At 45.6% G+C, this 22,647-nt stretch overlaps 2 protein-coding genes across 2 annotated transcripts in view; one reads left to right on the forward strand and one right to left on the reverse strand.

Annotated features, from left to right (window-relative positions):
* Positions 1-22,647, forward strand: part of PLXND1 (plexin D1) — a 205,177-nt gene that overhangs the window by 105,932 nt on the left and 76,598 nt on the right. The window contains exons 9-10 of the mRNA XM_036737796.1: positions 7,606-7,713; positions 21,496-21,585. Of these exons, the coding sequence (XP_036593691.1) occupies positions 7,606-7,713; positions 21,496-21,585 (198 nt within the window). The remainder of the gene's footprint in view (positions 1-7,605; positions 7,714-21,495; positions 21,586-22,647) is intronic.
* LOC118830818 (60S ribosomal protein L29-like) lies at positions 16,515-17,350 on the reverse strand. The gene has a single exon (XM_036737797.1). The coding sequence runs from the start codon at positions 17,305-17,307 to the stop codon at positions 16,624-16,626; it is 684 nt and encodes a 227-aa protein (XP_036593692.1). The 5' UTR covers positions 17,308-17,350; the 3' UTR covers positions 16,515-16,623.

The following is a 22,647-nucleotide window of genomic DNA, read 5'->3' on the forward strand; positions in this document are numbered from 1 at the left end:
CTTTGAAGCCCAGTGACACAGGAGCTGATCCCCTTTGGTTCAGGGACTGCACACAGACCCCAGTGCATAGTTCCCTCTTTTGAGCTTCAAAGACCTTGTCCCTTACAAATGCTTCTGGGCAACAGCTCTCCCCTGTACACACACCTCTGAGAGGGGTCATAATAGCATCAGAGCACAGGCTGGTCACCCCCTGGAGCTTCCACCTATTAGCATGACAGTACATACTCCTCAGGTACAAACAGTGGAATTCTCAGTCAGAGGGTGGTGGGGGGAGACAGGAGAGGGAGGGGGTGCAGAGAGACACCTCCATGGCTTCAGATCAGAGTTTGGAGCACTCCAGCAGACCACAGCAGTTGGAGAAGTGCTTGGGTGGGGGTGGGAGGCCAGGAGTTTGGGATCTCACTTCTATAGGGTTTTGGTGGTGGGAGACAGACGAATGCTTATCTTAGGTTTGGTTAATTAATACATGCACGTCATCTCAAAGTTATCAGTGCCACCTTAAGTTTCCTTAATTTCAATAGCACTTTACCAGTCTCACTGTGCATGTCGGAGCTTATCTGTAGATTACAGACTAAGGACCGTTAGCAGGACTGAGGAGCTGTTACGCAGGAGCCTGGCTGGCCTTCCCTAATTTTGCACACAGTCTCAGGATGTGCTCTCAGTTCATTTCTGACGCAGTTTTGCAAATAGCTTGTATATTCACCTGACTTTTGTATGGCCACTGTTTTATGCTGGCTACTATGCTAACTAAGGGGAAAGCAAGGGGACCACAGCACGATGTTATTTCAACACAGTCATTGATAAGAGGTTAATTAGGCCAAGCTCAAGCACGTGGCCCTCGCTTCCCTGGAATTCTACTTCCAAGTTGACTTTGATCTGTTCCTGGCTATTCCCGCCCTGCACCAATTCCAAATCCACCTAATTGTACAGACTAAGCCCATGGAGTTCCAGCCTTTCCAAAAGAATAACGTAAGAGGTTTCACCTAATGCTTTGCTAACATACTAGCGATCGGAATAATAACTAACGTCTATATGGTGTTACTGCGTGCCAGGCGCTGCGCTGAAGGCTGTTATTATTAATTGTCGTTACAATTAGCTCAATTTGACCCTCACATCAACCCTGGGAGATAAGTACTGTTATTATCCCCATTTTACAGAGGAGGAAACTGAAGCAAACAGAAGTTAAGTGACACGCCCAAGGTCACACAGCTACTAAGTGTCTGAGGCTGGATTCGAACTCAGGTCTTCCTGACTCCAGGTCCAGGGCTCTGTGCCCTATGGCACCACCTAGCTGCCAAAATCTACATAAGTGATGCTGTAGCGTGCCCTTGACCTATGAGTGTAGGAACTCAATCAAAACCCAAAGGAAAGAAGGCGAGCCTGGCACGCTGTCCTTCGTGCTCGTTCTTGGTGATGGCCACTTCCTTTTCAAGATGTTCTCTTATCTCCACCATCCCTTTGGACTTTTGCCAGGAGTCAAAGTCAGACTCAATGACCTATAATTTTCAGGCCACGTATGCCCATCTCCGAGCAGTGCTTGGAGGTGAAGGGTCTCTCAGGGACTTTAAGAGATCATCAACTCCATCTCTTTCTTAATAGATGTGAAAACTGGAGGCTGAGAGGCTTGTATGGGAAACAGTCATAACAGCGATGATGATGGGGTGGCAGTTATAGCAATAGGGAGGATTTAAATAGTGCTGTGAGGTTTGCAAAGCGCTTTCCATAGGTTAACAACAAACCCTGCGAGGGGGGCTGTTGTTGCTTTGCAGGTGAGGCAACTGAGAGGTGAAGTGACTTGCCCAGGGTCACACAGCTAGTCAGTGTCTGAGGTCAGATTTGAACTCAAGGCTCGTGTTTTTAACACTTCCCTGTTCACTTCCAGATTTGCAGCATTGTGCATGTTACCTCATTCAGTCCTCACAACATCACTCTGAGATCTATTTATTCCCATCTTACAGAGGAGGAGCTTGAGGCTTGGAGAATTTGCCTACGGTCCCATAGCTAGTTGGTGTCAGATTAGAACCCGGGTCCCTTCTGACTCCATGGCTAATATCCCTCCCAGTGTACCATACTGGAGGAGGATGTTGTTGCTGGCTGCTGCTCCCTGCCTTGCTGGGAACCTGGCAAACCAGAGGTGGGGTGGAGCTTGGAAATCTCCCAAGAAAGAGCTACTGGTAATAATCACAACAACATACATTTTACAGCTTTTTACAGTTTACAGGAGGTTTTTCTCACAACAGCTCTTTTAAGGTGGATAGTGTAACTTTTTCCTGCTCCTAGAGAAGGGCTGGGCTCCAGCCAGCTCCAGGTTCAGGAGCTAGCCTGCACAGAGAGCTTTGGCCCTTTGTGGGGGATTTCACGCCTCCCTGGCCAGCGGGGGCTCTATTCACTTCTCAATCAATAATCAACAGGCTTTGATTAAGCTCTCACTATGTGCCAGGCTCTGTGCTGGGCACTAGATATCAATAAAAAATTGAAAATCTCTGTCCTCAAGGAGCTGGCCATCTAGTCGATTTCTTATAATATAAGACATATGCAGAACAGCTTTGCTGGATACAGGATAATCTTCAGGAATGCACTAGGAGATGGGGAGACAGGGAGGGACCAAAAAGGTGATCTGGGTGTTGGAGGAAGCTGAGGATTACAAAGAGGTTGGAGTGAGAAGAGAGTGACAGCCGGGGCAAGGCGGAACTGAGAGATGGGTAAGGAACAGCAAATAGGCCAGTATGGTTGGTCCATAGAATGGATGGAGGGCAGTAATACATCATAGGCTGGAAGGGTAGGTAGGGACCAGACTGTGAGAGGCTTTAAATGCCAAACGGAGGAGTTTTCATTGGTCTTAGAGGCAATAGGGAACCAGTGGAGTTTATGGAGTAGGGGAGTTACAACATGTTGTTCAATTGCTTCCAACTCCTCATGACCCCATTTAGGGTTTTCTTGGCAGAGATACTGGAGGGGTTTTCCATTTTCTTCTCCAGCTTACTTTGCAGATGAGGGAATTGAGGCAAACAGGGTCAAGTGACTTGCTCAGGGTCACTCAGCTAGTTAGTGTCTGAGGTCAGATTTGAACTCATGTCTTCCTGACTCCAGACCCCAGCGTTCTATCCACTGAGCCATCCAACTTCCCCCTTTGGTGGCTGTCTGGAGGATTGATTGAAATAGGGAGGAGCTGGAGGCAGGGTATTAGGATATTATTTCAGTAGCCCAGGTGAGAGAAGCATTGAGAGCCTAAACTAGGGTACTGGCCATGTGAATGGAGAGAAGGGGAGTTAGTTTGTAGGAGATGGAGACAAGATTAGGCAACTGATTGGATCTGTGAGATGAGTGACGGTGATCAGTAAAGGATGGCACTGGGGTTGTGAGCCTGGATGAGTGGAAAGATGACAACATCTCATCCTTACAGAAGCTTGTGGCATTGGGGCAGTTAGAGGGTGCCATAGTGCATAGAGCTCTGGACCTGGAGTCAGGAAGACCTGAGTTCAAATCCAGCCTTAGACACATACTAGCTGTGCGACCCTGGGCAAGTCACTTAATTTGCCTCAGTTTCCTCATCTGCGGATGATAACAGAACCTATCTCCCAAGTGAGGATTAAATGAGATAAAAATTGTAAAACGCTTAGCACGTAGTAAGTGCTATAAAATTTTAGTGATGATGATACAGATGCATTCCATTTTGGATATGCTGTATTCAAAATGTCCAACAGGTAGCCGGGATTCCATTCTACTGCTTAGTGACTGTGTTGGCCCCTGTAGAAGATGCAATTCCTGCCTCCTGGTCAGTCAGTAAATCCATACTAAGCACTTGTGAGCCAGGGACTGTGCTAACTGTTGAGAGTACCAAGAAAGGCAAAAGGCACCCATTGTTCTCAAGGAACTCACAGTCTAATGGGAGTCCACAGTCTCATTGGAGAGATAAAACATGTACCATTAAAATTATAAAGACCAGGCAGTCTCCGCTTAGGCATGAAATGAAGGCAATAAAAAATACTAGAGAAATACAGAGATTGGCCTGGAGTGGTCCAAGCTGGCTTCCTGGAGAAGATGGCATGTGACCTGGGTCTTAAGGGATGGCTAAAATTTAGGTAATTCCTACGTTAAATTCAGAAAGCCAACCTACTGATCTAATGAAATCGTCTACTCCTTAAGAGTCAGCCTGATACACTGGAAAGATCCCTCAATAGTCTGAGCATCAAGGGACCTGAATGTGAGTCTCAGCCCCTGCATTTATGAGCCGGGTGACCCTGGGCCAGTCACTTGGCCCCACATTTCCTGATCTGTAAAATGAGGATAATGATCCTCTGAATAAATCACTGTGTAAAGTGTAAAGACCTACGTAACCGTGAGTCATCTTTATTGAGGACAAGGACCGTGTCTCATTCTTTTGTTTTGTTTTTAATATTGTACAATGTTATTGTTCAATAAATATTTGTTGAATTAATGAGTGAATGAGGCTGGAAGTTCCTGAGGCCACTTGAGTTTCTTCTGTGACGTAGGAACAACTCCGAAGCTGTGGCATTGGGGATTTCCTCTCTTCAGGCTTCTTTGGGCCCCTCTGGTTGGATTAAGTCTTTAGCATCCAAGTAGAAAAAGGGGGGAAAAGGAATCGTTTGAAAGTCATTTCCAGAGTTCCTGTATTGAAATATAACATCTGACAATTTAAGTGTAACATATGGATTAAATTTTCCTGAAATTACCCATGGATTTTCAATTAAGGGACCTGGAGGGGCTCCCTGCAGACCCAGCCTGTGTGGAAGGTGGCTGGAGCAGAGCTGAGCCAAGACCAATCCTGGACCTACGTGAGAGATGGGGGGAGGGGTGCCCTCCCATAGTGCACTGGCTGTCCTCCATATTTCCTGCATCTCATATGATTATATCTCACTTTGGTGCCTGGATTTCCACTTTCCAAAGTCAGATTACCTTCATCATCTTCTCTGATCACCAGTCACTGTCCAGGAAGGCAAAACAGTACCATTTTACAGAGGAGGAAATTGATACCTCGAAAAGTTTAGTGACAGCTCCAGAGTTACCCAAAGCCTGGTAAAAGTGGAGGTTCTGGGTTCTTCCCCCCTGGCCCTTTATCTTTACTCGCAAGGCCACGAGCCTGCTTCAGACCTTCTTCACCTCTCACCTGGAGTGTTGCAAAACTTCCTAGTTAGATTCTCAGCTTCCATTCTCTCCCTTCTCAAATTCAATCTTCACACAGGTGCCAAAATAATCTTTCTGAAACACAAGTCTGCTATGGCTCTCCTCTGCTCAAGGAGGTCCAATGGCTCCCTATTGCCTTTTGGATAAAATACAGACTCCTCAGCTTAGCATTTAAAGTCCTTCACAACTTGACTCCAGTCTACATTTCCAGGCTTATTGCAAGTTCCCCTCCTTCGTGCCGATGTTTAGGGATGTCTTAGGGATGGCCAAATCACTGTCTTTGGGTAGCTGAAGGGCTGGCATAAGGAAGACGGATTTGGCTTGTTCTGCTTGGTCCCAAGAGTCAGAAGTAATGGTAGAACATTGTGGAGAAGATGATTTCAGCTGGTTAGAAGGAAATCTTTCAGCCAATGAGAGCCAGTCTGAAATGGAAGAGGCTGTCTCAATGGTAGTGACTCCGCCATCAGTGAAGGCCTTTGGGTGGATGCCACCTCATCCCTTGTCAGGGGTGTCATAGAAGGGGCTGCTCTTCGGGGGTGGGTTGGACTCAATACTTTCTCATGTCCTTCCCAACTCTGAGATTCAGTGATTCCGTGAGAATGGACTTGAGATGGACCTTGAAGGATGGATAGGATTTGAATGAGGCAAATAGATCAGGGAGGGCATGTAAGTAGAAGGTGGCAGGAGATAAGTCTAGAAAGATGGGTTTAGACCAGATTGCAGAGGACCTTGAATGCCAGACTAATGAGTCTGACATTGATCCATTAGGAAGCCACTGAAGGTGTTTGAGCAGGGGTGTGGCGTAATGAGATTGGTGTGTAGAGGAAGATATTGTCATGATCCAATTTTAAGGTCATGGAGGCTGAATTAGGCTGATGACAGTAGGCCTGGAAAAGGAGAGTTAGATTAATGGAAGAAGTGATGGGGCTTGGCAAGGCACTGGATACAGAGAGCCAAGGAGAGGGAGCTGACTGAGAGGTTTCGAATCTGCAGTGATGGGTACAATGCTGGTGTCATTGATAGAAATGCAGAAGTTGGAAGGAGGAGATTTTGTGGCAAGGTGCTGAGTTGAATTTTTGACAGGTTGAGTTTGAGGTGCCAGTGGCTATCTAGAGGTGGATGTTTGTGACTCAGTTTTCATTGCTGGACCATTATCCATGTCCCAGACCACACACCTATGGATGGATGTCCCCCAAGGCTCTGTCTTCTGCCGTCTTCTCTGCCTTCTCTACATTTCCATGGGTCCAGTTGCCTTATCCATTCAGACCTATATTTTACTCTTGAACTCCAGCCCCACATCATCACCTCCAGGCTGAACGTCTCCATCTGGATGTTCAGCTGTTAGTTCAAACTCAACATGTCCAAGATTGAACTCATCATCTTTCCCACTACCAAGTCACCCCTCCTTCTAAGGAAGATGCCTCCACCTTTCTTTCTACATACACAGGTTTGAAATCTTGGAATCATCTTCACCTCTGCCTTCTCCCATGCTCCACATCACTAACCTAATACTACATCCTGTCCTGTCCCAATGACCTCTCTCCTATCTTTCCCCTTGTATCACCTATAGAAGCATAGACTTAGAGTTGGGAGGCCCCTTCCATTGAGTTTAGCCCCTTCACTTCATAGACAAGGAAATGAAGGCCCAGAAAAGTTGAGTGACTTGCTCAGGGTCACACAGCCACCATGTGTTAGAGGTAATTTGGTAATCTGGTTTGGCTATAAGCATTTAATAAATACTCTAATCTATTTCTCCTGTCTGATTTCACATTATTTATTCCCCTTTACACACACTATTTTGTAGCCATACTGAACTGCTTAGTATTTCCTGAATTTCGGGTGTCATCTCCCATCTCTGCACATTTGCCCAGGGGGTCATCCCCCATCCTTGGAATGCATTCTCTCCTCATTTCTAGATATCACAGCCTTTATGTGCCCTTGAGGCTCCAGCACCCCTTCCTATACAAAGCCTTCCTTGATTCCCTCTAGCTGGTCTGTCCTTCCTCAGATAGGCTTAGAGGTCTTTGTTTTCTCCTTTGACCTTTTCACTTGCTACTTTGTATGAATCTTAGCTTTTTCACCCAGCACAATGTGGGTTCCTTGAGAAGAGAGGTTGTTTACTTTTTTGTCTTTATATCCCCAATATCTATTGACTGGCGCGTATTAGGTGCTTAATAAGTATTGACATTGAGGTTTATTTGTGTACTTTATTATATTTTAGTTTGTGTGTGTGTGTGTGTGTGTGTGTGTGTGTGTGTAAATGTAAAGTCCCTGAGGGCAGGGAACTATGTCATTTGTCTCTATCCTCTTTCCTTTAGCACAGTTTAGTGTAACTTGGGGTCTAAATGAGCTCCTTCCAGTTCTGTTCTCTGCCTTGGTTCCCTTTGGCTCACCCCAGAGCCAACTGCTTCCAAGCCCAAGAAAGACCTTTACAACTCTCCTTCTCCTTTTCCCTTTCAGAACATCCAGGATTGCCCTCGGATTCTGCCTACCCCGCTAGCCCCAGTGCCCACAGGGGGCCTGCAGAACATCCACGTCACCCTGGCCAACACTGCCTTCTTCTCCCAGGTAAGTGGCACCATGGAGGGTAGAGAGAGAGGCTCTTGGGGTTTCTGCTACTCATGGTTATGAGGAGAGGCCCCAGAGATGGTAGAATGATCTGGAGGTCTCCATTACCTTATCAAAGAGGACATCTGAGCCTCCCTGACCCTGGGAAGCTGACCCCTTGACCTCAATAGAGACTGAGTCCTTGATGCTAGCTATTGACCAAGCCCCAACACTGGTCATAGCTTGTGCCCCTGGTTCTAACCAAAGACTGACCCCTGACCCTGACCACAGGCTCATCCTTGACTCTGGCCACAGACTGACCCCCTTACCCTGTGCTAGGCTAAGCCCCTGATTTCTGTAGACTGAGCACTGACCCTGACCACAGACTGAGCCTCTGGTCCCACACACTGATTGAGCCCTGACTATTGTCCTGGGAGAGTAAGGAGGGGTAAGGCCTGGGACAAGTCTTCCTGCGTGGCCCAGTCTACCTAAAATTAGGGTAGCGACCATCAGGGGCAGCTTTGAAAGGTAAGAGGTGTAGCAAAGGGATGCTGGTGACTGAGCCTGGGGCTCTCTGTCTGAGGACATTCTCTACTTTCTCTTGGAAGAAATGAGGAAGAGTGAGGAGAAAGAAGGTATAGTGAAGGTGCCAGCCCCAGACCCCACCCGTTGTCTTGATTAGTGTGGAAGGGCCTTCATGAGTTAATTTTTGGGAGGGGTTGGCATCAGAATTGCATTGGCATCAGAAGATTTTTAGCCTTGGTTCCAATCCCAGTCTTGCCTTCAGCTGTCTCTGTGACCTTGGACAAATCACTTAGCCTCTCCGGGCCTCAGTTTTCCTGTCTGTGAAATGAAAGTATGAAACTAGATGGTCTTTTCAGCTCTAAATCTAAAGCTGCCTCCATCCCTCCTGCAGGCTTTCTCTCTGAATCAGTGCCCAGGGTTAGCCCTGCAGCAGCAAAGCTCACATTCCACCCCCTACGGTTCAAGGCCCTTGATGAATTAGTATGTGCAGGGCTTATACCAGTCTTAGCAGCAGAGACCTGAGAGATTTGAAAGTTGGGCAGGTGCAGAAGAAAATGGCCTCAGCTGTTTGTAACTATTTCTTAAGAGGCATAGATGGAGAAAATAGCCAGAAGGGCTTGGAACATCTCATCAGAACCACTAAAGAGTATTTGAAAATGTGCATGTTTTTTTTTTTTTTCATTAAGAAGTTGTCTTGAAGATTGCCATTAACTAATGCACTAAGCCTTCTCTTTGGTCGATGTCTTTATTTATTCATTCATTTATTTGTTTGTTTGTTTGTTTGGTAGTAGAAAGAAGCCTGTATTTAGACTATGCCAATTAGGACCTGTGTGACCTGAAATAAGTCCCATCCCCCTCTAGGCTTCCATTTCTTCATTTGTAAAGTGAGACAGTTGGAAAGGCCGATCTTTCCATTTCCCAGTCCTGCGATCCCGTGCTCCCTCCAGATCCCCGCCCCACCATGCCCCAAGAGGCTGTGCCTCTCTGGGAGAGGCCCCTCTAGGGAGAAGGAGTCATGTTTGAAAACATTCACAGGCAGCATGCTTTCCTTTGCGGCCATCAGTCCCCACTGCAGACGGAGCAGAGGGCCCAGGGGAGCCTCTAGCAGTGACTGGGAAAAGCAGTCACACTGTGAAGAGAGACGCCTCTCCCAGGAGGGCCCCAGGAATCCCCCAGGCACTTTCTGTCCATCCTGTGGAGGTTGGGGGAATGTAGTTGGGGTGAAGGGGCCGCATAACCTGAACCCAGGCCTTGGTGGAGTAGGTCCAGGGCATCCTGCACAGGAGGCATTGACAGGTCTTGGAGCTGTGCCAGGCATGAGGCATCTCATTTACCCTTTTTGAAACTCCATTAGGAGCACACCATCTGGCAGCCCCTTACCATAATTTAGCGCCTATGATGCGCTTTTCATACAAATGAAATGTTATCTATTATTATCAGGATTACATGATCTGGATCACAGAATGGAGAGCTGGGAGGATGCTTAGAGATCATTTACCCAATCCCACATTTTACAGGTGAACAAACTGAGTCAGGAAGGTCCCATTTGAGGAATGTCACAGATAATGAGTAACAAAAGTAGGAGTCAAAGCCCGGGTCTCTGACCTCCCCCAACTCCAACATGCTTTTCACTGACCTCCATGGCAGCTTCTGCTGTCATCTAGGTGGGCCCAGTCATTTCTCCAAAGGTGTGGGAACATTCTATAGCTAAGAGCCCCCACATCATAGAACCCCTCCCATACTGCAAAATGCTTTTCATGTACATTATCTCATAGACTTGTAGAAAATTAGGAGCAGGAAGATGTGCTCTCCCTCTCAGACCTGCCAAGACCTTGAAAACCCGTGATTTCATCAATGTGGAGAACTTCTGGTGTGGAAATGCCCTTGGCAAAATCAGCTATATTTTATGGTCAGTTGCCTGGGCCACTGAAAGGTTTGGTGACTGCTTGTGGTCCCATAGCTCATATGTGTCAGAGGCAAGACTCAAACCCAAGTCTTGGCTCCAAAGCCAATCCCTCTGGCCGCTGTAACATACTGCCTCTCAGATTCCCTGCCCACGTACTAAAGTGCATCTGAGTTCCGTGAAGCGCTCAGGCAGCTTATCCCATTCATTTTTCTCCTGTGGCCTCATCTATATTTTTATTGTACAAAGCTACACCTACTTCCCGGTGTCCCCTAAATTCGTGGCAGCTAGATGGCTTCTGCTGACAGAGGCGACATGATTCTCTAAAGAAATGGCCTTTTCTGAGAGGTCGAGAGCAAGGGATCATCTCTAAACCCCTCCTTCTTCCTTGCTCCCCCCGATCCTTTGTAGAAGAGAACCCTGAGCCTCCAAGAGGAGCAGGGATGATCCCAAGGGCAGAACAAGTTAGCACTCCTTCGTCTTTCCCATTTCATTGGATCCTCCCAACAAGCCTCTAAAGGCAGATATTATCATTCCCAATTTGCAGATGGAGATACTAAAGCAGAATAATGTTAATTCGATGACCGTCATTTATGTAGCAGTTTAAAAACTCCTAGATGTAAATGGTCTTATTTTATTCTTACAACAGTCTTTTGTACTAAAGGCTGTGGATATTATCCCCATATTCCAGATAAGGAAAGTTGAGGCTGAGAGAGTTTAAGTGACTTGCCCAGAGTCCTATAGCTACTAAGTGTCAGAGGTAGGATTCAAATCCAGGCCTTGCTCATCTCACGTCCATCTCTGTCTACTATAACAAATCAGGTGAACTGGTTTGCCTAAGGTCATACAGTGAATGAATGATGTCTACAAATGGAGCCCAGGCATCCCTAAAGTTCACTGTTATTATTGTTCAGCCATGTCTGACTCTCTGTGACCCCATTTGGGGTTTTCTTGGCAAAGATGCTGACGTGTTTCACCATTTCCTTCCCCAGCTTATTTTACAGATGAGAAATCTGAGGTAAAGAGGATTCAGTGACTTGCCCAGGGTCAGACACCTAGTAAGTGTCTCAGGCCATGTTTGAACTCAGGAAGATGAGTCTTCCTGACTCCAGGCCCAGCACTCTATCCACCACAGCGCCACCTAGCTGCCAGTTCCCTAAAGTACCACATTCATTCTCTTTCATGTGTTAGTGGTACCAGTTGCAGATTTGGAAGCCCGCCATATTGTCCTCATGATTGCAGGCTCCCCGTTTTGTGATGGAGCTATTTGGCTGACTGTGAGAAAACACTATAAATGATTAGCTGCGGGCATTGAAGTGATAGCAACGTCTTTATATGGGGCCTCTGGGAAAGCCATTGTCTTCTTATAACAAGAGTTAGGTCATCCATCACTGTATGAGGTGCTACCAAATTATTAAGTGCTGTCTGGGGCTGATGCTTCCAGTGGCAGGAGCTCTGTAAATGAAGCCACATTCTTGAGTGTAATCACAACAGGAACCAGTTAGTTTTGCTCTGTTCCACAGTCACAGAATGACCCCTGGTCTTGGTCAAACACTGACCCTAGCTTCAGCTACTAGTAGACATCTTAACCTTGGCCAAAGGATGGTCCACTAGCTTTGGCCAAAGATTAACCCTAATACTGAGCTCAACCTTATCTCAGTCATGTCCAATGATTGATCCCAAGTCCAACCACAAGCTAATGACAGCTAGGTGGCACAGTGGATAAAGCATGTTGGGCCTGGAGACTGGAAGACCCGAGTTCAAATCCTTTACAGCTATATGACCCTTCCCAAGCCACTCAGTTTCCTTATCTGTAAAATGAGCTAGAGAAGGAACAACAACATGCCTGTCAAAATTGAGCCTGAACCCTGGCCAAAGATGAACTCTGACCTTAAAGTAAGATTCAGAATCAACCCTGAACCTGGCTTCAGGCTGACCCTTAACCCCAAGATCTGAACCCAGATCACAGAATCAAGGACCCTAAGAATTTGTAAGGCATTCACCAGTCATCTAGCCCAATCTGGAGCTAAACAAGGATCCCTTCAGAAAGAAAATCTCTCATGAGTGGCCTTTGCCTGAAGACTTCTAGTAAAGGGGAATTCACTAACACCCAAGCCAACCAATGGCACTGAGACAGCTCTAATTTTAAGAAGTCTTTCCTGCATTTTTTAAAACTTGTAGCCATTGCGCCTTATTCTCTCTGGGACCAAACAGAACAAACCGAATTTCTTTTCTACGTGACATTCCTTTAGATTGTTGAAGACTATCAAATCCCTGTCTCTTCCTTCAGGCTAAACATCCCCAGGTCCTTTAATATTTAACACCAGCTTCAATATCCTCACCCAGAGAGAAGATGGATACTGTTACCGTATCTTAGAATGAAATCTTGGAGTTCCATTTTAACTGTGATTCTGTAAGGAGTCTGCGAGGAGGCTGAGAATCTTAACAGTTTTTCTGGAGAGACTGTTAACGACGATGACTCAAGAGAGGACAAAGAAAGAGAATTGAGAGAACGTTTACTGAGAAAACTGAACTTAACCCTTAACTTCCTAAGAAATATAGAGAGGATTCTGGAGAAGAGATTTGAATTGGCGTTCTGAGAGAAATGCGTGGTGGGGATGTGTTTCCAGAATTGAGAAGTGAGCAGTTGTAGTCATAGTTAAAAATGTCTTTGGTTATAATTTTCTCACAGCTGATACATTAGAAATAATTGTGTCTTCATAATTGATCAGACCATTGATTGGTTGGTGACACCATTAATAAATAAGATAGACAAGTAACCTTGATGTTTATTTAAGCCAAGGTAAGATTAGAGAGTTTGAGAGAGTGGTGAGAAGACCAAAGGTTTATGGGAAAAGGTGTCTCTAATTTATAAAAATAAATATTTAATAAACTAAAGGTGAGTCTAAGAGGTAGTTGATTAATTAATGATAGATGTTGCAGTTTTATTCATTAATAAGGAAATAGCAAATCATTTTTTTGCTAGAGAAGGGAATGACAAGCTATTCCAGTATCTTTAACAAGAAAACCCCAAAAAGGTCACAAAGAGTCAACATGACTGAAAACAACTAAATAACAACAAAAAGCAGAATATGAGCCTTCATTGTCTCAGATCTTGGGGTGAAGGGAACATGGAACCAGTAGCAAATAGAAAGAGAGAGAGTAGGGTTATTATTCCACCACTGCTACATGAGGGAGTTGTTGGACCTAAACCCACATTACAAATGCACTCTTATGTGGATGGCATCATCTCTAGTCCTCTTAGCATGTTGGATCTGCTCCAACTTGTCAATACTTCTCCTAAAATGTGTTGGTTGCCTGGAGCTCAGTAAAGGATTCCAGATGTGGTCTGGTGAAGGCAGAGGAGAGTGGGAATTTACTTTCCTCATTTTGACTACCGTGCCTCTTGATGTAGGAGAGAATAAGCTCTTCAGCTGTCATATCTCTCTTTTAACTCATTTTGAGTTTGCAGTTCATTATAGCCCCCAATCTTTTTCATCCAAACCTGTATCTTTTTTTCCACACCAGGGTAGTCAGTAGCAGAGTTAGGATTTGATTTCAAACCTCCAGACTCTAAATCTAGGGCTCCGTACCACTGGGCAGAGCCCAACATCTCACATCCTGTATGATGAAGGAAGCTGCCTAATTGACCTACTTCTAAGACTGACCACAGTGAGCAAGTCAAAAATAGGCCTTGGGCTAGCTTGTACCTTCGAGGCTCTTTGCTTTCTCTGATCCCACAGATTCTTCCAACAGATCTATGATTTGTTTTGACCAGAACCAAGGCCTTATGGATGAGGAAGGGACAAAAGAAGGAATGATGTTACAGATAGTCAGAATATCTGGCTCCAAATGCTTCTACTTGCTAGTCGTGTCACCTTGGGCAAGGCCCATTCCCTGGGCCTGAGTTCCCCCACCTTCCAACTCTTAAGTTCATGATCCTATGGATCTGGGACGGGGGAGCAGATTTAGCCCCACTGCTCTCAAAGCAAGCATCCCGTTGAGACTGGGATAGGATGGTGAGGTCTTAAAGGGAAGTGTTGTTAATGCCCATTTAACAGTTAAGTAAACTAAGGACTGAAAGAATCGAGTATCTTGCCTGAGGTCACATAGATATTAACCAGCGAATCAATAGGCATTTACTAGGTGCCTACTATGTTACAGGCCACCTGGCCAGCAGCTCTGAAAGTAACCAGGCCAGGGTGGACCCAGCCAGCAGCAGATCATGTCAGTCCCTGTCTCCAAAGTCCAAGCAGACCTCTGCATATCAGCAACTGCAAAGAAAATCAACATTTCCTGATACTATCTGATTGCAGGGCTCTCCCCCGATGTGGAGTCTTTCTGAGATGTCAGCTCCCCCCACCCCAACCCCTTGGTTTATCAGCAACCAGCAAGATGCGGAAGGAACTTCCCAAGCTTCCTCTGTGGGGCCCCCAGACCTGAGGGGAGGGCTGCTGGTAGGGAAATGAATGGGAGTGGGGAATAAACAGGAAGCCCTTAGGGGCACAGCACAGCAAAGACTGAGCATGAGTGTCTTCTGAAACGCTTCAAAGGCTTAGCCCAGTAGGCTCGAGATCAGACTTATGTTTGGACTTCATTCATTCACTTTGACTACAACAGTATCAAGGATTCACATTTATCCAATACTTTACAGATTAGTCAATCGGTAATTATTTACTGAGCACCTACTATGAGCCAGACACTGCCCTAGGTCCTGGGGATACAAGTACAAAGAAGAAAACAGTCTCTACTTTTAATAGGTTATATTCTAATGTGGGAGACGAGTACATATAAAAGTACATCCTGCATGAATATAAAATGTATACACACACCCAAAGTGTGTGACTACGGGAGGGATGGTTCTAGCAGGTTACAAAGTGTCTTCCACATAGTGTCTCTTAGGAAGTTGTAAAAGTAAGTGGTGTTATCCCCATTTTATAGACGAATAAACTAAAGCTCTTATAGATATAAAGCCTCTTATAGATATTAACCAGCGAGTCAATAGGCATTTACTAGGTGCCTACTGCATTGTAAGAGGCGAGAGATTCAAAGACAAAAATGAAGTGACCCCTGCCCTCAAGGAGTTTACATTCTACTGGGAAAAACCAATATTCACACATACAAGTAGAGACAAACACTATACAGTCGTTGCCAGGGAAGGTGGGATGAGATGGGAGGCCAAGAGAAGAACCCGTGACTTGGTGACCTCAGTTCTAATCCTGACTGGTGTTAACTCAGAATGTGACCTTGGCCAAAGCTCTTCCCTTGGCTGGGACTGTTTTTCCTCCTCTGTAAAGGGAAGGGGTTAGGTGAGATGGGCCTACAAGTTTCCTCCCGGTGCTAATGTTCTACTATCCCGGGCTTCTAAGGCAAAAAAAAAAGAACAACTCTGACACAAAGGTCAGTCATGACTCCAGCTAGCCTTGCCTCGGGCCCAGTGATTAAGTGAGTCTTTGGGGGTTCAGAAAAGAGAGAGAGAGAGAGGACTTCTCTAGGCTCCAGGGGTCGGGGAAGGCTTTCTGAGGGAGGTGGGGATTTGAGCTGCTCCTTAAAGGACAGAGAGAATTTGAACAGGCAGAGCTAAGAAGGTGTGCATGCACGGGTGGGTGTGCATGCACGGGTGTGTTCGCATGGATACACATATAAGGGAAGAGTGGGGACATGGAAGACTACAGATAGATTGGATAGATTGATAGATGGGTGTAGAGGATAACATATGTATACGTATATTATCATTTTAATGTGTATGCATATAGGGATAATATACACATAATATGTTATAGTTAATACATAACATCTATGTTACATGTCACATGTAATATCCATAAAATACATAGAGGGATATTATACATAAACACATAGAATAGAAATTACACCTCTATGTATAGCATGTATTTATGTGTAATGTAATAACTATAATATGATACATATATTGTGCATATACGTATAGACACATAGGACAGCTAGTTGGCACAGTGGATAGCATGTCTGGCCTAGAGTCAGGAAGATCTAAGTTCAAATGGGACTTCAGACACTTACTAGTTGTGTGACCCTGGGCAAGTCATTTAACCCCATTTGGCTCAGTTTTCTGTAGTTTCCAGCTCATCTGTAAAATGAGCTGGAGAAGGAAATGGCAAACCACTCCAGTTTCTTTGCCAAGAAGACCCCAAATGGGGTCACGAAGAGTCATAAAGGACTGAAAATGACTAAAGAACATAATATGCATGCAATATATTATAATTTATATATACATCCATAATGTGTATATGACATATGCATGTGTGTGTTATGTTATATAAGCATACATATATAATATATTAAATATACATCTATACACACATCTATCAATCTGTCCATATGTATTATTTCCCTCCTATTATTTCTTTTTTTTTTTTTTTATGATTCACCATTTCCTTTATTTGTACAAAATAGTGAATAATCATACCCTGGCTAGGAAAAAACGGTGGTTTAGGGTTTAAATAAGTCCTTCTGTCCTGAAGCGTCTACTTTGAAGGCTTGGGACTAGCAGCTTTAGCCCCAGCATCTTTGGGTTTGGACTCGGCGGCCTTGGGGTCAGCAGGCTTAGCAGCCTTGGAATCACTGGGCTTCGGGGCCTTAGAATCAGACTTGGCTACTTTGGGACCAGACTTGGAGGCCTTAGCATCAGATTTGGTGGCCTTGGGGCCAGATTTGGTAGCCTTGGGATCAGACTTACTGACCTTGGCGGCAGACTTGGTGGCCTTGGGGTCAGTGGGCTTGGCGGCCTTGGGGTCAGTGGGCTTGGCAGCCTTGGGGTCAGTGGTTCTGGCAATCTTAGAGTCAGGCTTTGTGATCCTGGAGCCTGGACGTTTGATGCCGACCCTAGGGCCTGGACGCTTGCTCGCCATCTTGTGGCCAGCACGCCAGGCACTGGCCTTGGGGATCTTGGGCCTGAGGAGCTTGGCCTTGGAGGCCTTGGTGCTCAGGGCCTTGATGGCCTCTGCTCTGGCCTTGATGGCTTTGGCGTTGTTGGCCTGCATCTTCTTCAGCCCCTTCTTGTTGTGTTTCTTGGCAAAGCGCATGTTTCTTAGAAACTTGGGGTCAACCCCTTTCAGAGACTCGTATCTCTGTGACCTAGGCTTCTTGATGCCATTTCTGTGCCATTTTCTTGATTGGTTGTGAGTGGTATGGTTCTTAGACTTAGCCATTTTTACACCGCAGCCTGTGCTAACAGGCGCTCCACCGACCGGAAGAGGCCAAAGCGAGAGAGAGAGAAAGAAGGAAGGAGCGCGGGGCAGTGTCCCCTCCTATTATTTCTAGATCATATTCTTCCTTTTTTCCTTTTTGCCTAATTTTTCTTTAGGGAGATGAGCCAGATTTGTAATTCCATTGGCATAGGAAATTTCCAGTTGGGGAAGTCCCCCTATCAATGTAGATAAGGATCTTCCTTAGCACCATTTAGAGCCTTACAGAGTTGCCCGGGGCACTAAGACGTTGAGGAATTGCCCAGGCTCACAAGGGCCCTGGGTGTCAGAAATCAGAAGTGAACTCCGGTCTTCCCCAACTCCAAGGCCAGATTCTCTCCACTGCAACATGCTGCCTTTCCCCTCCTAACTCCAGGCAAACCCAGCAGTTCCCACTTGGAGCTGATGAGGCTAAGGCCTGGCCAGCAGCTGGGAAGGCACATAGTGTTGATAAGAGAGAAAGAAGCCAAGGAGGATTACAGTGTGGCCTGGAAGCCTGAGAAGATGACAGTCTTAAAAAGTGGAGAAAACATGGACCGTGCATTTTTTGTAAACTGTTTCAGTGGGATTGGGACCATCTCCACTGCCCTGCCCTTCCCCTCTCCCCCATTTTAATCTAATATCCGATTCTTGGATTTCTTTGGCTCTGAGAGCCAATCTAATAAACATTTATTAAACACCTACTATACGGAAAGGTCCAAGGCTCAGGCTAGTGATTCATAGATGGGTAGGTAATATGAAACTATCCCAGCCCACAGTGGGGCTAATAATAGAGGCAAGGCAGTGGAATACAACATGTGGGCAAATTAACATGTTACAAGGTAGAATGAAGGGGAGCCCAGCCAGGAGCTGAGACATCTGAGTTGGAGGAGGTCACTTTTGCCAGCATTTGTGAGGGGGCAGCAAAGGGACCTGAGTTGGTCCTTGAAGGAAGGGAAGGAGTTCAGCAGCTAACGACGTGTAAGGAAAAGAAATCTATTCCAATCAAGGTGGGAAGAGAAAGAGGCAGGGAGATGGCCTTTCCCTTCTTGAAGACTGGGTTCCTCCATTTGTCTGTAGTCCCTTCCAGTGTTTTAACCAGAAATGTCTCTCCAGTCTCTCCAGCTTAAAATCTACTTTCTCCACTTGGTCCCCCACAGACACAGAAAGAATTAAAGAGGATCCACACCGTCGAGCCCCAAATCTGAGACTAGTCATTAGATGACCTCAGCCTCCATTTTCCAAATTAACTCAATCAATCGATATTTACTAAGTGACTCATCTTCCAACTTGTCAATAAATGCTGGGGTGGGCGAGCCTAGATGGAAGAAAGAATGTCCACTAGGCAGGCAAAGAGCTAACACTGGCCACCCCCCATCAGAATACTGTAGTTGTTAAAAAAAAATAAGGGGGACAGATCAATGTGGGCCGAGCCAAGCTGAGCCAAGGCTGGAAGGGTGAGGAAGAATTAGATAAGTAAGGGGAGAGAAGAAAAATCATTTCTGTCTCAAGTAGACATGGGTTTAGATATTTGATCCTGGAGATGAGAGGAAGCCACTGGAATTTATTGAGTTGGGGGTGGGGGGTTAAGTATTTATTTAGCACCAACTGTGCCAGGGACTGTGCTAAGTGCTTTACACGTATTATCTTATTGGATCCTCACAATAACCCTGGGAGGTAGGTGCTGTTATCACCATTTTACAGTTGAGGAAACTGAGGCAAACAGTGGTTGAGTTGCCCAGGATCACACAGCTAGTAAGTGAGGCTGGATTTGATCTCAGGTCTTCCCAAGCTCAAGGCCCAGAACCCTGTCTAGTGTGTCACTAGCTGCTTTTTCCGTTTACTAGCAGTGTGACCTCTCTGTACCGCTATTCCTTCTGTAAAAATGAGGAAGAGGGACATAAGGGAGTCCTTGAGAGGCTGGGGTGCTCCAGACAGGAAGTGCCATATAAACCAAGTCACCCTGATGACCACCAATGCCTTCCCCTCTGAAAGTACCTTCCGTCTGCTCTCTCTAGCCTGCCTAGCAGGTAACCAGGGCTCAGAAAGTTAGGTGAATTTCCTTGAGTCACTCCTAGTTAGTTATGTGTTTTCTCCCCTGTTACAATGTAAATTCCTTTTGCCCATCATTGCATATCCAGCTTGGCATGGCATCTGGCACATAGAAAGTGCTTAATGAATGCTTGTTGACCAGCTGACTGATTGAGGTGGATAAGAGCTCGCTGTGTCCGGAGCACTGGCCTGTCTACATGGGGAGGGTACCTAGGATCATGCATTTACAGCCGGAAGAAAGCTGAGAGATTATGTAGTCTGGTCTCTGGAGGGAACTGAGACCGAGAGAGGTCATCTCATCATGGGACCTCAGTGGTCATCTGCTCCCGTACTCCCACTTTACAGATGAGTAAACTGAGGCTCTGAGAAGTTAAATGATCTGCCCAAGACCACACAGGCCATAAGTAACATAACCAGGATTCAAATCTCAAGTCTTCTGACTTGAAATCCTGTGTTATTTGCACTGTCACATTCTGGTAAAGTGATTTGTCCCAGGTCCTACAGGTAGAAGATAACCACAACAACAATACTACTACAACAGTTAACATATAGTGCTTTAAATTTTGTGAAGCATTTTCATACATGTTCTCATTTGATCCTCCCTATAACTCTGTAAGTTAGGTACTACAGGTATTCTCCCCAATTTGTAGATCAAGAAACTGAGGGTCAGAGAGGTTGAGATTGAACCAGGGATGGGGAACCTGCAGCTTCGAGGCCACATGTGGCCTTCTAGGTCCTTGGGTGCAGCCTTTTGACTGGGTCCAAGTTTTACAGAACAAATCCTTTTATTAAGGGGATTTATTCTGTGAAGTTTGGATTCAGTCAAAGGGCAACACTTGAGGACATAGAGGGCCACATGCAGCCTCAAGGCTGCAGGTTCCCCACTAGACAAACAACATTAATACACCAAGGATAAGAAAGAAAGTGGCTGAATAGGGAAAAAATGATTGTATCAAATTTCTCAGATAAAGGTTTTGTATCCAAGATATGTAGAGGACTTATACGCATACGCGTATGTGTGGTCTGTATAAATGTGTGTATCTATATATATCTATATATATATACATATACATGTGGTATGCATACATATACCATATACACACATGTCTGCATACATGCATACACACAGGCATATATATGTGTAGACAGAAATCCTTCTCCAATAGACAAAGGGTATAAACAACAGTTCTCCAAGAAACTGCAAATTCTTAAAAACCATGTGAAAGAATGTTCCAAATCATTAATAATAGAAATGCAAATCAAAACAATCCTGAGGTTTCATCTCACATTTTGCAAACTGGCAAGGATGGCAGAGGATAAGAAGGGTCAACGCTGGAGAGCCTGTGGGAAGATAGGCACGCTAGCACATCGTTAGTGGTGCTGTGAATCACTACAACCATTTTGGAAAGCAGTTTGGAATTATGCCGATGAAGTGACTCAACATCCACACCCTTTGACCCCAGAGATTCCACTACCAAGCTTATACCCCATGGATGTTATTGATAAGAAGAAAATCCCTCTACATGCCAAAATCTTTATAGCAACGCTTTTTTACGATTGCAAAGAATTGCAAACCAAGTCAGTGCCCATCAACTGGGGAATAGATAAACTGTCATACATGAATGCAATGGAACATTACTGTGCTGTAAGATATGATGAACGTGGAAAGATTCACATGAACTGATGTGGAGTGAAGTAAGCAAGAACCAAGAAAATGATACGTACAATAACTTCAACAACGTACATGGAAAAGACAACCACAAAGCAATCAAAAGTGAACGTTGCAGAATGACAAAGAAGGAAAATCATGTCAAAGGCAGTTTTCCAACCCAGATCCTTTGACTCCAAATCCACCATTTCCCCCACAGTATCATGCTACCTCCCCTATTGGGACATTGTGAGAAAGTTGGAGAGGTAATATGAGGCTAGAGTGTGGATGGCCTTGAATTTCAGGGTTTATTCTTTAGGCAGCTGGGAGTCATTCTGGGTTCTTGAGAAGGGTAGGGACATGATTCTCTTGGAATAATCTCACCCCAGCCTCCCTCTAGTACCTACCCAAGGGACTAATACACTTGATGATGTGCCAGAGAGCCCTCACTCTTCAGCTGTCTCTCCTTCCAGGGTGTGTCTCTGGCCTGCAACTTCGGAGGTGATGAGACCTTTGAGGCCACATGGGTCAATGCTTCAGAAATTCAGTGCAGCCACGTTGTGGTAAGTTAAAGAAGAGGGCTCTTCCATAAAGCACTAGGATCAGGTCCTCATGGGTGTAGATGGGGAAGCTGCCTGTGGATCTGAGATACCATCTCTTCTCTCGTCTGTCGTCCCCCATTGTTGGTCTTTGTCCTTCAGGGACCAGTGGGGTAATTCCAACTAGTCTGGTAGCTCTTTCTCCTTCCCCTTCCCCATACCATTCTCTTCTCCCTTCTTTCTCTCATGTCTCCACTCCCTCACTTCTCTTCCTCCACTTCCCCAAACCTTGGCACCAAAGGCAAGTGTCCAAACCAACTAAAACATACCCCTACATGCCACCCTTGTCCCTACTTTGGCCTGTGGTTTCCTTGTCTACAAAATAAGGGCATTACACTAAATATTCTCCAAGGTGGCCAGGTTCTTGGTCCTTTGATCTTAGCCCTGGGGGGGAAAGAAGTAACAAAGTCATAAGCCTTCGGCCTCAGCTGGAAAACTCCTGAAACTGGGAAAAAAAGGATTGTAGATAGGCAAAATCTGGAAGACCCTGAGCCCAGATTTTTAGCCTGTCTTACTCTACCGAGGACAAGTTATGGGTCTGGAATGATTTTTAGGATAGCAATGCCCAGAGATAGGGGGCTCCACTGAATGACCCCAGCAGTCGTGTCCACACCATGCTTCATGTGATAAGTAGTAAGTATAGGGTTGTTTTTAGCTGTGGATGTACTCTGATTTACTCCAGAGAAATGAAGTTAATACGGGAGGTATATCCAACTCTCCTCCCTCCTTCAGTCTCACAGCTCACAGAGGGTCCTAGAAAAGGAAAGGTGACCATCTGTGTTTGCAATTTCTAGAGGCTCAGACAGGACTTCACACCCACCCTCCACCTTCGCCAGATGGGGCTGGAAGCTCAGTTCCCAAAGGTCCACATTCCTCCCCCGCAGCAAGGAGGTTGGAATCCTGTTTCAAAGTAAGACAGGAGCAGAGGAGGGACTGGCCTCTGGAGTCCTTCCTTCACTGTCCCCACCCCCAATCTCTTCCTTCCCCGGTCCTTTTGTCTCTTGTCTCTCCTTCTCTTCTTGCTTC

This window comes from Trichosurus vulpecula, chromosome 9 (genome assembly GCF_011100635.1).
Source record: "Trichosurus vulpecula isolate mTriVul1 chromosome 9, mTriVul1.pri, whole genome shotgun sequence".
NCBI classification, from domain to species: Eukaryota; Metazoa; Chordata; class Mammalia; order Diprotodontia; family Phalangeridae; genus Trichosurus; species Trichosurus vulpecula.